This window comes from Equus asinus, chromosome 15 (assembly GCF_041296235.1).
Source record: "Equus asinus isolate D_3611 breed Donkey chromosome 15, EquAss-T2T_v2, whole genome shotgun sequence".
Lineage (NCBI taxonomy): Eukaryota > Metazoa > Chordata > Mammalia > Perissodactyla > Equidae > Equus > Equus asinus.
The window spans coordinates 36,549,463-36,565,906 of record NC_091804.1 but is presented as its reverse complement, the minus strand read 5'-3'; the positions used below and the strand labels follow the sequence as shown (position 1 = coordinate 36,565,906).

The following is a 16,444-nucleotide window of genomic DNA, read 5'->3' as shown; positions in this document are numbered from 1 at the left end:
GAAGCGGTGACGGTAAACGGGAAAAACAGGTGGAATGAACGTCAGTGGACGAGGGGTTCAGGAAGCCCCCTGGACTCCCGGCTCCACCCCTCACACGCTGTACCGCCTTAAGCAGGTCCTTCACTGCTTTGGACTGTGGTTTCCGCATCTGAGAGATGGCAGTGCATAGTCAGGATCTCTAAAGGAGGGAGACAGCACCTAAACTAGCTAATCTGAGGAAAGCTTAGGAAAGGGTCTAGTCACAGGGTGTGGGCAGAGGGTCACCTGGGGAAACCACGAGGAAAAGCACAGGCCCCGGTGGCCAGGGGTCATGGAGAGCACGTCCCGGCCCGAGGTCCGAGGGACAGCTGCCTCAGGGAGCTGGGACACGTCCAGCCCTTGACGACTCCTTAGGGAGGGAGCGGCCCTGGGTCTTCATCTCCTCCCTCCCTTCGCCTCCTGCTGGGGCTCCCCGTCAGCCAAACCCAGCTGTATTGGTCAGGGTTCTCCAGAGAATCAGAACCAACAGGACGTGTGTGCACGGAAAGGGTTGTGTTTGAATCCACAGGCAGCCTGCTGACAGAAGGCCCTCTTGCTCCGAAGTCGGTCCTTTGTTCTAGCCAGGGCTTCAACAATTAGATGAGGCCCACCACGTTATGGAGGGCAATTTGCTTTACTCAAACTCCACCAATCTAAATGTGAATCTCCTTCAAAAATATCCTCACAGAATCATCCAGAATATTGTTTGACTGAGTATCTGGGCCCAGACATGTTGGTGCATAAAATTAACCATCACACCAAGAGAAGCCAGAATGCAAGGGAGTCCTGTGCCACAGTCCACCCACGTCCAGCTCCGGGGGCTCAAGGTAGGGAGGAGAAGGGTAGAGACTGGGTCTGGAGAGGCTAACTGAGACAACATGGCGTGGAAGGTTTAGACCGAATCAGAGCTTGCCACCTAGTGGTCCCCAGGTCTGCATCCAGCCCACAGTCAGCTTTTTTTTTTGCTTCCCGCCCATGAGTTTTAAACTATTAATTGATTGCTAATATTTAAAATTCAGGAGATTTCACATTAAAATCTGGACTTAGGCTTCTCTTGGAAAAGAAAATACCAGGAGAGTTGGCAATATGGGACCCTCATTGGTACCTGGAAACAACTGTTTGGAGTTGAGCAGTGGTGGTGGGAGAACGAAAGCTGAAGTGTGAATGTTCTTATTTGTCACAGTCCCCACCACTCCTTAATGTCTTATGCTGACTCTCTTCATTTGACTCTGTTGCCTTCCTGGCCGCTGAAGGCATTTGATTCTATAACTCCCAAGCTACACGATCTGGAAGGTCCATTTCTAATGGCCTAGAGCAGGGCTACAGTAGAACTTCCTGTAATGATGGAAATGGTCTGTATCTGCCTTGTCCAATACAGTAGCCACTTGATCTGTGTAGCTGTTGAATACTTGAGATGTGGTCAGTCCAAATTGAGATGTGCCCTAAGTATAAAACATACACCACATTTTAAAAACTGAGATTGGAAAGCATGAATGTAAAGGGGCTGGCCCCATAGCCGAGTGGTTACCTTCGCGCGCTCCACTTCAGCGGCCCAGGGCTTCACCAGTTCAAATCCTGGGCGCAGACCTAGCACCGCTCATCACGCCATGCTGAGGTGGCGTCCCACACAGCACAACCAGCGGGACCTACAACCAGAATATACAACTATGTACCAGGGGGCTTTGGGGAGAAGAAAAAAAAAAGATTGGCAACAGATGTTAGCTCAGGTGCCAATCTTTAAGAAAAAAAAAAATGAATGTAAAAATATCCCATTAATAATTTTTTATATTGATGACATGTTGAAAGGATAATATTTTGGATATATTAGGTTAAGTAGAATATTAAAATTAATTTTACTTTTTTATGTGGCTACTGGAAAATTTTAAATACGTCTATGGCTCACAAGCCATGTCCATTAGATAGTGTAGCCTCTCTGATAAGACTCGAGCCACGTCTCCACGTTCTCCAACTGACTGGGTGGTGGCCAAGTTCGACACCCACAGGCGGTACAGTTCCATGACTCTAACATTCTGTGGCTCTCTGATTATGATTCTAGGTCTGAAGATTTATCACTTCCTCTTCCTGTTCTGTCTCATGGCTCTGAATCTTCCAGAAATTCCCCTCAGCAGAGTTGGTTCTATTTTAGGTCACTCAGAAGCCCCTTCCGGAGGGCGTGGGCCTTGGAGACAGGCCAGCCTTATATAGGCAGAAGTGACTGCCTACATGCTCTGAGGAAAGCCAGAAATAGCTTCTGCTCCTCGCCTGCCTATGTCCCCATCTTCCCAAACATTACACAGCCACAGAAGCCTTCAGGAAATGCCCGACATGGTTCTTAACCAATCAGATCTTAACCAATCCAGCAGTTCTGGGGCTGGAGCAGAAACTGGGCAAATGCTGGTGTCTTCGGGGGACCGCCCCCCTCCGACCAGCACAGTGCCCTAGAGTCTCCTATGTGATGGGACCCAGGCTGGGGATCTGGTCCAGTGGGCATCACAGAGGCCTGTACAATCAGGTCTGAGCAGCCTGGGGTCACTCAGGCAGAGCCGTCAGCCCAGGTCAGAGGCACAGGGCAGGAGCATGCATCTATTGTCTACTGGGCATCTACATAGATTATCTCCCTGAATCCTCAAACAACCCTAAGAAGTAGGTACTAATGTCCTCTTCATTATAGCAGAGTACACACAAGTTCAGAGAGGGACAGTATCTTGCCTAAGGTTACACAGCATAGTAAGTGGCAAAGCTGGCATTCAAGTGCAGATCTGCTGCCTCCAGCCCAGGGCCCCTGTGGTTCAGAGGAACAGCCAGGCATTCCTTGCATCAGTCCTACCGAGGCCTCTGCAGAGGTTGTAAATTGGTGGCCCTTGCTGGCTTTGGCCCACAGACCTGTTAAGATTGGCCTGCACAATGGTTTTTCATTTTTTTTAAATGCTGACTTTAAAAACTAAGAGACTGTTACATAAAAATGGGAATGACAGCTTTGGAAAAATTGGAAAATCTAGTCATGTTGAGCCTCGTTTTCAAGGGGTTTTGACCCTCAGCTGGGGCGAAGCAGAAGCGGCCCTTATTGGTCCACACGCAGCAGCTCCCTGCTGTTTCCACGGGGCCAGCTTTGCTCCCTACCCTGGCTGGCCCGCCCCAGCAGGTGCGTGCGTTTCCTGCTCCTGGTCTCCTCGGTGTGCCCAGTTCTTGGCGGATGTGGAGCCTGGCCTGGCTTCCTGGAGGGGCTCAGGGCCTGGGAAGTGTGTTAGGCTCCCTGAGGGCCACAGGTGTGTCATCCAATTGTGTGACTATAAGAACGTCACTTCCCCCATCTGGGCCACAGGATAACTCCTTCAGGCCTGAGCAAGAGACCCCAGCAATCCGTCCTTATAAGGGAAAATGACGGGGAGACAGGAATACAGCCCAGGGGTACCCCACTCAAAAGGACCATCCTGCAGGCTGGGGGCTGGCGGCCCAGGAGAGACGTCTTGGAGGAGGCAATCTGCTGGCCGTGATGGGGCGCAGAGAGGCTGAGGGAGAGGTGTGCGCCTTCCAGGTAGGGCCTGGCTTTCAGAAGGATGTGGACGTGGGCCTGCATCACAGCACGAGGGGGGGTCACACTGATCGAGTGCCTCCCATTTGCAGAGCCAAGGGCGTCACAAGGCCACCATGAGTCTTGTGAATCCTTCCCTCCGCACCAGCAGAGCACAGCGGCTGACCAGTGGGCTCTGGAGCGGGACTGTTGGGCACGATCATGGCTCTACCTCTTACTGGCTAAGCGGCTTGGTTAAGGGACTTAACACTCTGGGTCTCAGTTTTCTGAACTGAAGAATGGAGTTAGGAACAGTCCCTACCACAAAGGGTCGTTGGAAGTATGGACTCAGTGAATTGGAACAGAAACTGTTCAGAAGAACGCCCGATTCATAGCAAGTGCTCAATGCGTGTTAACTGTCATTAGCACTAATCTTTAGTAAGAGGAGGAAACTGAGCTGAGAGGGATGAGGTCCCCTGCCCAAGGTCACACAGCTAGGGAGGGACAAAGCTGTGCTTTGAAGCCAGGTCCATGTCAGGCTAAAGACAGGCAGGGCTGGGAGGGAGACCAGGGCCACTCACGGCTGGAAAAGAGTCTCAACAGAGGTCCCCTGGTCTCCTGTGGGTTCCCACCCGGAAGAGCTGGGGTCAGGCTCCTCCAGGGTGCATTGCTGTGGTGGGGGGCGGGGGGAGGGGGCAGCCGAGCAGAGTTCTAGTCCTGGCGCTACCGCTAATGAGCTGCGTGACTTCTCTGAGCCTCAGTTTCCTCCTCTGTAAAATGGAGGTGGGCCCGAGTTTCTGCTCTCAGGATTAGAGACGGTGCTTGGAAAAGGCTCTCTCTCTCTCCTCCCCACCTTCCACCCGCTCCTGCCTGCCCTCCCGAAAGAGAATGTGGCAGCCCACCCAACCCCCAGGGAGGTGGGGGAGGTGGGCCCAGGCAGGGCGGGACAAGGTGACCAGGAGGGCTTAATTAAGGGTGGGAAAGCAGAAGTGACAGGGTTTCCTGAGTCCTAGAGGACCCAATTGCCCACACTTCCTCTCCACTTCCCATCGCCGCCTGAGTCCGTCTGCCCGAATCTGCCGCTATTCCGGGAGCATGAGAGCCCTTCGGGGGACAGCCGAGAGCCTCGTCAGGACCGGGTAGGTCTGGGGACTTCAGACACTGGGAGCCACGGGCAAGCAAACAGTCAGTGGTCAGGCATGATGATATGAGCCTAGGTCTCATTCCCTGGCAGAGCCTAGCTCTGCCATTCCCCGGCTGTGTGTCCTTGGGTAAATCCACGCCACTTTGAGCCTCAGTTTCCCCATCTGTAGAATGACAGGAATAATAACGTCTACAAGGCTGTTGTGAGAGCTGAATGAGCAAACGCCTGCAGAGGGCTTGCTATTGCACTCCCCTCACAGCAAGCACTCGATACGTGGCAGCTGGTCTCCTGACAATGACGAGGCCTGAATTTATCATCTCTGACCTCAGTGGGTCCTCAATGCTGCCTGGCACCTGTAGCACTTCTTTTTTTTTTTTTTCTTTAAGATTGGCACCTGGGCTAACAACTGTTGCTTGTCTCTTTTTTTTTCTCTGCTTTTATTTCCCAAACCTCCCCCCCGCCCCCCCCCCCCATACATAGTTGTATATCTTAGCTGCAGGTCCTTCTAGTTGTGGGCCTGTATCATTTCCTTAGTTCATTTACTCTCCCGCTCTCCTAGAGAACTATTTTATACCTTCTTCATCTTCCAGCCTCTATCACCTCCTCCAGCATCCTCACCTTCAGGGCTGCCCTCACTTCCTGCTACCAGGAGCAAACGGACGCCAACATACTACAGTCCATAAATATTTATGGAGCGCCCACTACGTGTTAGATGCTAATCCAGGCACTTGGGATACGCCAGTGATCCAAGGGACCAAGTCTCTGCCCCAGGGAGTTGATGCTCTAGTGACAGACAAGAGCTGACATGGTACTTACTATGTGCCAGACACAAGATGACCCTATGAGGTACCACTTTCATTGCACCATTTTACAGATGAGAAAATTGAGGCACAGAGAGATTAAGAAACTTGACCAAGGTCGCACAGATGGTGAGTGGTGAAGTGGGGACTTGAACCCAGGCCATCTGGAGGTCACGCCCTTAACCATGGCTCTCTATATCAGATGGGGTAGTGATATATAAGTGCCCACAGTTCGCTTGTCCATTTGCGATCCTCTGTGCCCATCTCCTCTGCCTTCCCACCTGCTATTAAGGATGAACAGCCCCTGCTTCATTCTAAGACCAGCCCCACCTTTTGTGCCCTCGGTCTTGCCTCCTGCCACCCACCGAAGGACGTGGCTCCAGCGAGCCCCCCTTTCTATGTACCCCCCCTTCTGACTGGATGTCGCATCAGCGAACCCGCGAGCGTTCTCTCGTCTTCAATGAACTCTCCTGGTCCGTTTCCCCCATCAGCTGCCCCTGCACTTCTCTGCTCCTTTACTGCACGGATGACTTGAAGGGGTTTTCTGCACTCACGTCTCACGTTCTTCCCCTCTGGTCTCTCCTGGGCCCGTTCTAGTTAGGTTTTGGCCCAACGTGCCACCAAACTACCCTTGTCCAGGACACCAGTGACCTCCACGTGACTAAATCCAGTGGTCATTGCTCAGTCCTCATCTTTCTGACACGCCAGCAGCATTTGACATGTCTGATCGCTCCCTTCCTCTTGAAGCATTTTCTCTACTTCGCTTCCCAAGCTCTGCACGGCCTGCGTTCTCAGACCCCTCCCCTGGTCCCTCTTCATATCCCAACCTGTTCACCCTGGAGAGCAGGGGCTCCGTCCTCAGCGCTCTCTCCTCCCCATCAGCACGCCATCTGGAGGAACCTCATCCTGCTGTCCTGTTACCACTCCTTAGTGTAAAATCTAGGAGGGGGGATGCTCATCTGTTTTATTTATTCCTCTTTCCCCAATGACTAGCACATAGTAGTTGCTTAGTAAATATCTGTTGAGTGAATAAGTCTAAGGACAATAGTGTAGGAAAGGTCTTCGGAGATCAACTGATCCAGTCTCCCTTTCCCTCCTCCCCTGCAAATTACAGAGGAGACACTGAGGTCGAGAAAGAAGGAAAGTCCGGGGTCACACAGTGAGCCAAGCAAGACTCTGAATTCAAGTGAAATAGAGTCTCTCCTATTTTGCTCTCTCTCATTCTCTCTCTTTCCTCTGTGTTTCCCTCTCTAAGACTCCATCCCTCCTTTGGGCCAGTTGCCTTCACAAAACTAGAATTATGGACGCACACAGCCCAGACACCCACCCTCACGTCCTCCTGAACTGCGTGGAAACTGGGCTCTCCCCTGACAACTCCAGTGAGGATATTCCTGGGGAAGTCTCTGATTGGTTCAGCTTGGGTCATGTGGGTTTGAGGTGGGTTACTCTGATTGGCCCACCTGGGAAGAGTGCCCACCCCTGTGGCTAAAGGGGTGGAGCCTGTTAGCCGCTGATGGGTGTGTGGGGTGGGGGCATGGGGCAGACAGCCACCCCCCACCCTCCTGATAGAGGTCCCCAATTTCCTTGTGTGCAGGTGGCGATGCTGGCACTGGGGGATCTGCAAGGCCCTCACCCCGCTGCAGGTGGCCTGGGTTGCCTTCTCTCGGCCTGTCCCAGCCAGCCACGGGCAGCTGCTGACCCAGCTCCTCCTGTGCGGCTCCCTGGCCACTGCTGCCGCAGGTCTGGCCCACCACTGGCTGGTGTCCTCGCTACTTTACCCTCTGGGGTCCTCGGCCCTGGTGGCCATTGTCTGTGGCCTGGTGGTCTTCCTGGGCCTGGGCCTGGTGACCCCAGTTCGCTGCCTGTTTGCACTCAGTGTGCCCACCCTGGGCACGGAGCAGGGCCGCCGCCTGCTCCTCTCCTGGAGCGCTGCCACCCTGGCCGTAGCCGTGGTGCCCAACGTCCTGGCCAACATGGGCGCAGCCGGGCAGGTGCTGAGATGTGTCACCGAGGGCTCCCTGGAGAGTCTGCTCAACACCACTCACCAGCTGCACGAGGCATCCGGGGCTCTGGGCCCCACCAGCCAGGGGCTGACGCTCCAGGCCCTGGGCAATGGCTCTGCCTTCCGGCTTCACATGCTCAGGGTCACTCAGCAGGTCCTGGAAGACTTCTCTGGCCTGGAGTCCCTGGCCCGGGCGGCAGTGCTGGGGACCCAGCGGGTGGTCACAGGGCTCTTGATGCTGGGCCTCCTGGTGGACTCGACCTGGTACCTCCATCGCTACCTGACTGACCTGCGGTTTGATAATATCTATGCCACGCGGCAGCTAGCTCAGCAGCTGGCCGAGGCCCGGGCCACACACTTGTTGGCCTCCCCACCAGCCTGGCTGCTCCGGGCAGCCCGGCCCAGGCTGTCCCCAAGGGAGCTGCTGAGTTGTCTCCTCAGGCTGGGGCTGCTGGCCCTGCTCCTGGTGGCCACAGCTGTGACGGTGGCCACGGACCATGTGGTCTTCCTCCTGGCGCAGGCAGCCGTGGACTGGGCTCAGAAGCTGCCTGCCGTGCCCGTCACGCTCACAGTCAAGTACGAGGTAAGTGTGGTGGTGGAGAGGCGGGCATAGAGTCCTTTCCTTGAGGGAAGTGGGAGGGGGTCTTAAACGCTTGACTCGCAGTTGGATTGTACTTGCCTGCTGGTCGTAGCCCTTGGATAAGCCGTGGGACCCCGGGGCATCGGCAGGTGGCCTCCTTTAATTCCCACAACAGCCCGACACAGGGGTTCTCTTTTCACCCCCTGTTGTAGGTGAGGACACTGATACCCAGAGATATTAAAATAACTCGCCCCCGAGGTCCCTCCATTCACAGTGGCGGCCTGCTCTAGCCTCATGTCCTCTCTTGCACAAGTTGGATCAATCCTGCTGACCCTACAAGGTTATTGTGAGTCTTCAAATGTGATGGTTTCTAGAAGGACCTGGTAAGCTCCAGGCCACCTAGGAGATGGCTCATAAATACTGGCTATTATTAATAGCTCATATCTGTGAAAATCAGACTGGAGGGGTCTTGGGAAAAGGCTAGACCAGGAGGCCACCAACTGCGGCCCACGGGCCAAATCCTGCGGGCTTCCTGATTTTGTAAATTGAGTTTTACTGGAACACAGCCATGCCATTTGTTTCCATGTTGTCCATGGCTGCTCTGCAAGAGCAACGTTGAATAGTTACGACGGGTACGTATGGCCTGCAAAGCCTAAAATATTTACTATTTTAACAGTAATATATAAAATACTTGCTATCTATTTACTATTAGACATATTTACTATCTCATCAAGATTCGTGGTTTTCAATCTTTTCTTTGGCCACAAATCTTTGTATTTTTTTTTATTTTAAATGCTGAGATTTCACACAAAAGTCCATTGCATAAAACATACCAAAGTGTCAGACTCTGAGCTAATAATACTAATAGCTAATATTTATTGAGTACTTATTATAGACTAGGAAAGTGTTTTTCAAACGGCATGAAATCAACTTAATCAATCTAGGGGCCATGGTCAGCTTTTTTTTTTTCCCAGTGAAATAGAACAGACTATTATTAGAGTATATTATAGGTGATAAGGGTATGCATTGTTTTATGAAATTTTTCTTCAATCACAATATTATTTGTGCTTGGAAGGGGCTGTAAAATGCATTTCTTACTGTAGAGCAAAGTGAAGAAATGTGGCAATGTCCCAAGTGTCTTCCCTGATTTGCTGTATTTCAGCAAATCTTAGATGACACTGATTGCAATTCATGTCCTCATTTTACGTATCGTTAGCAAAGAAAATGCTACCAATTAAACCATGACACGATGCCTTCTTATCATTTAGCGTTCTGTCAGAGTTCTTATTAGAAATCAATTAGCCTTCTTATCAATTAGAATTAGAAAAAATAGCTCATTTATTATTTAACATAGATTTATTGTAACATATCTTTCTCATGTACAGATAGCAAGACACATAGCGAAATACTTAGGTGAAGATTTCCCTAAAACTTCTTCCCATCCAGCCTGACTCTTCTGAGTGACTCTGGCCGCGCTGTCAGTGTCTGTGGCTTTTCACCCAATACTGTTCTCTGTGCCTTTCGAGCACTGGTGACGCCCCATTATCATTTCCAGCATTTTCTCGCAAGCTGCAGATACCCACCCCGCAAGCATTGATACTGGCACCCTCTGACCCTCTCAGCAAGCACGAATTGGCACCACTGTGGAAAGTGGTTGCAAGTCATATTGATATGAAGACACGTCTTGATCTCAAAGACATTAAAATGTGAAAAAAAAAAAGAATCCCAGAACTGATGAAATAAGATAGTTCATTTAATTGTCACTGCGATCCTCTAAGATAGAAAGTACTATCATTGCCATTGTACCGATGAAGATACTGAGGGTCAGAGAAGTTAGGGGACTTGCACAAACTCATCCAACCTGGGTGGCAGGGCTGTGCTGTGACTTTTGTGGGCCCCAGGCACATTTACTTACATGGACGCCTTTCTCCGTAAAAAATATTAATGACAGCATTGGGATAATGACAAATATATTCCTATTAGAGAGTGAAACATATTCCTCAACTTAAAAACTCATTTTTATTCTGATTTTAAAAGAAAATAGAATATTTTCATAGGTCCCTAAAGGTACCATGGGCCCCCAGCACTGTGTCTAACGGAGAAGTCGGGCAGAACCTGGGCGGAACCAGGATCCAGCCTAATAAGTCTGCCTCCAAGTTCAGATGACTAACCTCTGACATCCCTCCTCTCTGGACACCCTTCTTCCTGGCTCCAGAGCACCCCGTGGAAATTGTAGAGCTTATACTTATGAGCAGGATACCGAGACCCGGCCCTGCAGGGACCGACCCCTGGGCTGGCCACACGTAACCCACTGTGTGACCTCAGGTTCCGCATCTTTTCAACGAGGCTCATGCTGGGCTGAGCCTCATAGGATTGTGATTATTTGATGGAATAGAACATCTACCGTGTTCACCGAGGGCTCAGCAAAGCGTGGATGCCTGCGAGCATTCATTTGTTGTCTCTGAAGTATTCTGCTCAAAGAGAGTATAATGAAAATAGCATTTGTATGGCACCTTTTATTTGGCAAAAAGCCTGTTTCAGACTCCTGATCTCATTTGATCCTCCTCAAACCTCAGGAGGCAGGAGTTGCTTCTGTGCCCATTTTGCAGATGAAGGCGGGGAAAGTTGGACCGGTCCAGCTCTGTGAGCATCTGCAAGTGGGGGCGGGCAGGGAATGGCTGGAGTGTCTGTCTGTCTGCTGACGTGGCCGTTTTCTCCTCTTTGAAGGCTGCATACACCGTCCTGGGCTTCATTTCCTTCCTCTTCAACCAGCCGCCCCCGGAGAGCCCCTCCCTGTCTGCCCACAGGACCTTCCACTGGGAGCTCCGCTTCACGGCCCCCAGCTGCCCGCTGCTGCCCGCCCGGCGCCCCGGCTCGGCCGCACCCCTGGCCGCGGGCCTTCTGCAGCTCGGGGCTTGCTCCACGGTCCTCCTGCAGGCCTACGCGCGCCGCCTGCGCCACACCATCGCTGCCTCCTTCTTCCCCACCCAGGAGGCAAGGCGGATCCGCCACCTTCACGCCCGGCTGCAGCAGAGATATGACAGGCTTCAAGGCCAGCAGCTGCCCCAGGGGACTCCTTCGTGCTCCGGACAGCAGGGCCTGCCAGCGAGCACCCAGCCTGGAGAGACAGGCCTACTGCACACTGGACACTTGGAAGAACAGAGAGCAGTGGGGGCACAGCAGAAAGAGCTTTGGACCGCACAGACCTGAGTTGTAACCTTGGTCCTTCTGCTGCCTCCCTGTGTGATCCTGGGTAGGTTGCTTCACCTCTCTGAGCCTTGGTTTCTATATCTGCATAATGACTATATGATAACAATCGATGAGGCCTACTTTCCACATGGGAACGGTGAGGGAGGAATGAAATACTGGGCACAAAAGGCCTCGATGAAGAGAGAAGAACTATGCAGAGAAGACACGCAAGTGCGGGGACAGCTCCCGGGGCTCCAGGCCGCTGGGGGCTTGGTCAAGGCTTGCGTCCACATCAGCTGCTTTACCTCTAGACAGAGACTTCGCATCACAAACGCGTCCAAACGCTCCTGGATCTTATTTATGTGCCCCTGAATCCTCTGAACTTACAGTAAGCTAAAATTTTCTTGATTTTATAAATAAAGGTATTTATTAAATCCTAAATTAGATTGTATTACTCCTCTGATTCAAATTCCTTCAGAGTTTCCCCATTTAGGATTGCCAGGTTGAGCAAATAAAAATACAGGACATCTGGTTCAATTTGAATTTCAGATAAATAAGGGTTTAGTAGAAGTATGTCCCAAGGATGTACTTATACTAAACCCATATTTGTTGTTTGTCTGAAATGCAAATTCCACTGGGTAACCCGTAATTTATCTGGGAAATCTAACCCTATGGAAGTTATTCAATAAAATCACAACTCCCCGCCCTGTGGGCTTGGCATTTCCTGGTTTTCCCTCCAGATCATTATCCGCCCTTCTCTTGCCTACCCTCTTCCCAGGAGTCTGACCTCTGTGAGTCTGCCACCTTGGCTCCCTCGCCCTCTGACTTCTAGCTGGGCCCAGCCAGTGGGAGGCTGCAGCGGGCGATCCCAGGTTGGGGAGGCAGAGAGGGTTGGCACACTTATTCCTGCAACCCTCTGGGCTCTTACTCGGCAGACATCACATTCTGTCACCCACAGCCACAGCGTGTCTGGCCATGGCCCCCCTCCCATGGCTACAGCTCCCCCTGGGTTCCAGAAGGGTGCAGCTTCCACCATTGCTAGCCTCTGGAGGCATCAGCATCCTTCCCTTAACCAGGTCCCCACCTCTGACCTTCATTAAACTCCCTTTAGTTAGCCCTTTGAGACTATGATCACCTTCCTGCCAGGCGCCTGAGTGAGGCACCTTGGGTCACTAAAGCCCTGACGGACCCAGCCTCTCCCTCCCTCCACTGCCCTGGCCGCATGGGCTTAATAAGCTCCTCAGACACACTAGGCCGGTTTGCACCTCAGGGCAGCACCCTCATGTTCCCACTTCCTGGAACACGCTTCTTTCAAGTCTTGGCATGGCCGGTTTCTTTGCATCATTCGGGTATTAGCTCAAATGCCACCTCCTCAGAGAAGCCTTCCCTGACCACTCTGCCTAATATTGTCCCATCCCACCTTGCTTCACTCGATCACAGGAGTCAACAAGTGACAATCCGTGGGCCAAAGGCCACCTGTTTGTGTGAGTGGGGCTTCAGGGGAACACTGCCGCGCCCTTTAGTTTAAGCGTTGTTTCCGGCTGCTTTTGCAACGATGGCAGATTTGAGGAGTTGAGGCAGAGACTGCAAGACCCACAAAACCTGAAATATCCAGCCCTTTAAATAAAATGTTTGCTGACCCCTGATCCATCATCTCAAAGGGTTTTATCACTTCTACGGGTTTTATCATGCTCATATCCATTATTATCTTCCATCTGCATTTATACCTTCAGCTGTCTCTTTGCTTACTTGCAGGTGTGTTTCATGTCATCGCCACGAGGATGTATGCGCCGTGCTCTCTGTCTGGCCCTCTGCAGGATGTCTAGCACCCATGCTGCGCCTGGGGCACAGTGAGTGCTCAGTGAAAGTTAGCTGAATGGCCAGCTATCTGGAGCTAGACTTGCTGTCTCTGGTCTTGGCTCCTTCATGGAGCCCAGATCTGGGGCTTGCAGAAAGGAAGCGCTGGGCACTGGCAGCAGCCTGCTCTGGGTCAAGTTTATGGCCAAAGGGGAAGGTACAAAGCAGAGAGAACTATATCCCCTGTCACGTGTTTCAGTGTAACAGCCAGTGCGCGTGGGAGAATCACGTCAGGCCCCAGGCCGCACAACGGCTCCACGTCTCCCAAAGCCAGCACCCTCGGGACCACAGGCATGGTGGGCAGAATCAGAGCTGTCCCCAGAGCTGTCCGTGCCGTAGTCCCCAGAACCTGTGAATATGTCACCTTCCGGGACAAAAGGGATTTGCAGCTGTGATTAAGTTAAGGGTCTTGAGATGGGGAGATTTTCCTGGATTATCTGGGTGGGCCCAGTGTAATCGAAAGTGTCCTTATAAGAGGGAGACAAGGGAGCCAAAGCCAGAAGAAGGAGACATGAAGACTGAAGCAGAAGCTGGGGTGATGTCCTTGTGAGGACGGCGCCACGGCCCAAGGAATGTGGGCAGCCCCTTCTGAGCCAGCAGGGGGGTAGGAGCAGGTGAGGCTGTGGAGTTCTTCTGGGCCAGACTTTTCTTCTCCCTCCTCTGTTGCCCTGTGCTCCTCTTCAAATTCCGGCTAGTGTGGGTCTGGAGGACACAAATCCTGTATAATGATTGTAAACCCCCGAGGTTGTCTTTTTCGTTGTTTCTTTGGTGACAAAGATAAGGAAAATATATAGAATAAGAGTTTGCGATCTTTTCATCATCACCCCTACACTTCCAGAAGAAAGTTTTCTTGCCTGTTGGGTCAGCTTCTAGGCCTTTCTTTGTGTAGAATCTGAGTAATGGGTACATAAGGAAACAAAAAGAAATATGAAACTCTAAGTTGACCTAATTTACAAAGCACTAATGTGAGCTGAATTGGGGGCCCCATCAGTCAGGGTTTAATTACAGATAAAGACATTGCTCTAGATATGTTAAGCCAGAGGAGATTAAACACGGGGAATTGGGTTCTTACAAAATGGTTGGAAGGAGGCCCCAGGATGAGCTCAACCAGGGAGCTCAGCTCTGCTATAATCAGGAAGCTAAGAAATCAGAAGGCCACCACTCAAACAGCCGGCTCTCAGAATGCACCACCTGGGCCTGTGTCCACGAGGAGAAAGAAGCCACCACAACCAGAACCAGGCTGCACGTGCGAAACTCATCCCACCAAAAGGTGGATGCCCCATGCTTGGCCTCTGGACCCCCCAAAGAGCCAGAGCTGCGACACTGAGATCTCCACTAATACAGTCCACCGACACGTCCAGCAGGGCTGCGGCATCATACGGCTGGGGATGCTGTTCACATCACAGGCGATGGGAACACGGCCTCCAGTCGATGTGCAGGGCGCCCCTACAGCCTGCATGACCCCACACAGTGACCCGGCTCTGAGGCTCTATTTCTATTTGCTGCAGAAAGAGAAGCAGGGGACATGGTGCCTCTGCTTCCTTCCAGCATCCAAGTCTCACACAGGTGCGTCTGATCGGTGGAACCTAAACCGCACGGACCGCCCAGCTGCAAGGCATCCTTGGAAATGTCGTTTTTAGTATTCCATCCTCCGTAGTTGGGGAGACATGCCAAAATAATGACTTTGAAACTTTTTTGACCTCCATCTGCAGGTGAAATATCTTTTTCTCTGCAACCCTGTAGACACACACACACACGTGCACGTATCTGAAATAAAAGTTTAGTGAAAAACACTTATTCTTAATTTGTGCAATGCGCCTCGATATTTTCTATCCTGTTTTATTCTATTCTATTCCATTTAATCATGTCTGGTTCTGTTCCATTCCAGTTGAATCCAACTGATTCTAAAAAAACGCCCTTGTTTGTAGTGTTGGCTGATTCCCATGGTGTAAACACTGCCACCATGCGATTTCAAGTGACCCACGCGAAGTCACTGGAAGTGGGCTTGGGAAGAGATGCCCACAATTGGCTCTCACGAGCTGGCATGGGCGGGCTCCAGCACACCATTAGCTGTGCCTGAAACTCCGCGAAAAGCTTTATGTATATAATTTTATTTAAACCTCACAAAGGTATATGAGATGGATGATATTATTGTTATCCTTCTTTTAGAATGAAGAAATTGAGATTCAGAGAGGTTAAGTATTTTGCTCAAAGTCACACAGCTAATAATTTGCAGAGCCAGGATTTACACCCAGGCAGTCTGGCTCCCAGAGCCCACGATCTTAACTGGTTTCTCAAATAAGGGTAAAGCCCTCTTTGACCACCACACTTAAATCTCTTTGCCTCCTTACCCCCACAGACATAACCACTATTATCAGTTGGGTGGGTACCATTCAGATATTTTTCTATGCATGCATATTTATGCAAATAGAATATAGAAATACACAAGGTTTCATGTTGAGTTTTAAATGACATGATACTATATGTGTAGTTCTGCAGCTTATTTTTTCATTTAACAGTATGTCCTGGCCCGACCCCATTCCTTTTAATTGTTGAATGGCATTGATAGATACATCGTTAGATGGTAAGTGTTTAGCTGGTTTCTAAATTTTGCTATTGGAAACAATGCTGCAGTGGACATCTTTGCCCATGCTTCCTTGTGTACATCAGAGGGTTTCCTTAGAACAGATCTAGAACTTCCTAAATTACATGGAATTTGCTTATTAAATTACTCATGAGGTTTTAGTTTTTCGGCGCGTGTTAGCTGGTGTGACAGACAGACATCCAAGGTGACCCCCAATGACACCCTGGTATTCACACCCTGATGTGATCCCCTCCCCTTGAACAGGCAGGACCTGAACTTCTTCTAGTTAACAGAATATGGTAAAAGGGATAAGCTGTCATTTCTGTGATCAGGCTATGTAAGATCGTAACTTCCATCTTGCTAGCAGACTCTCTCTATTGCCTTCTTCTCGGCTTGCATGCTTTGATGAAGAGGCTGCCATGTTGCAGAGGTCCACATAGAAGGACCCGACGGTGACTGTGGTGACAGCCAGCTAGGAACTGAGACCCTCAGTCTGACAGGCCCCAATTCCACCAACAGCCTAAGTGAGCTTCGAAGCAGATCCTTCCCCAGCTGGGTCTTCGGATGAGACCCCCGCTCTGGCTGATGTCTTGATTGCAGCCTGTCGGAGACCCTGAAGCTGAGGACCCAGCCGAGCCACAACCAGAGTCCTGACCCTCAGAAACTGTGAGATAAGAAATGTGTGCTGTTTTAAGCTACTTCGTTTGTGGTAATTTATTATGCAGCAATACTGCTGGGATCCCCCAGAAGCCAGCCCAG

At 51.1% G+C, this 16,444-nt stretch overlaps 1 protein-coding gene across 2 annotated transcripts; it reads left to right on the top strand.

Annotated features, from left to right (window-relative positions):
- Positions 1-4,516: 4,516 nt before the first annotated feature.
- OCSTAMP (osteoclast stimulatory transmembrane protein) lies at positions 4,517-14,887 on the top strand. Of its 2 annotated transcripts, XR_011494440.1 has the most exons (4): positions 4,517-4,668; positions 7,068-8,058; positions 10,783-11,632; positions 13,000-14,887. XR_011494440.1 is itself a non-coding variant. In XM_014866968.3 (3 exons), exons 1-3 carry the CDS (start codon positions 4,625-4,627, stop codon positions 11,263-11,265), a joined length of 1,518 nt encoding a protein of 505 aa, XP_014722454.2. In that variant the 5' UTR covers positions 4,517-4,624; the 3' UTR covers positions 11,266-11,682. The 2 variants fall into 2 exon arrangements, 1 of the variants encoding a protein (XP_014722454.2); XM_014866968.3 differs by lacking the exon at positions 13,000-14,887 and having other exon boundaries at positions 10,783-11,682.
- The last annotated feature ends 1,557 nt before the right edge of the window (positions 14,888-16,444 follow it).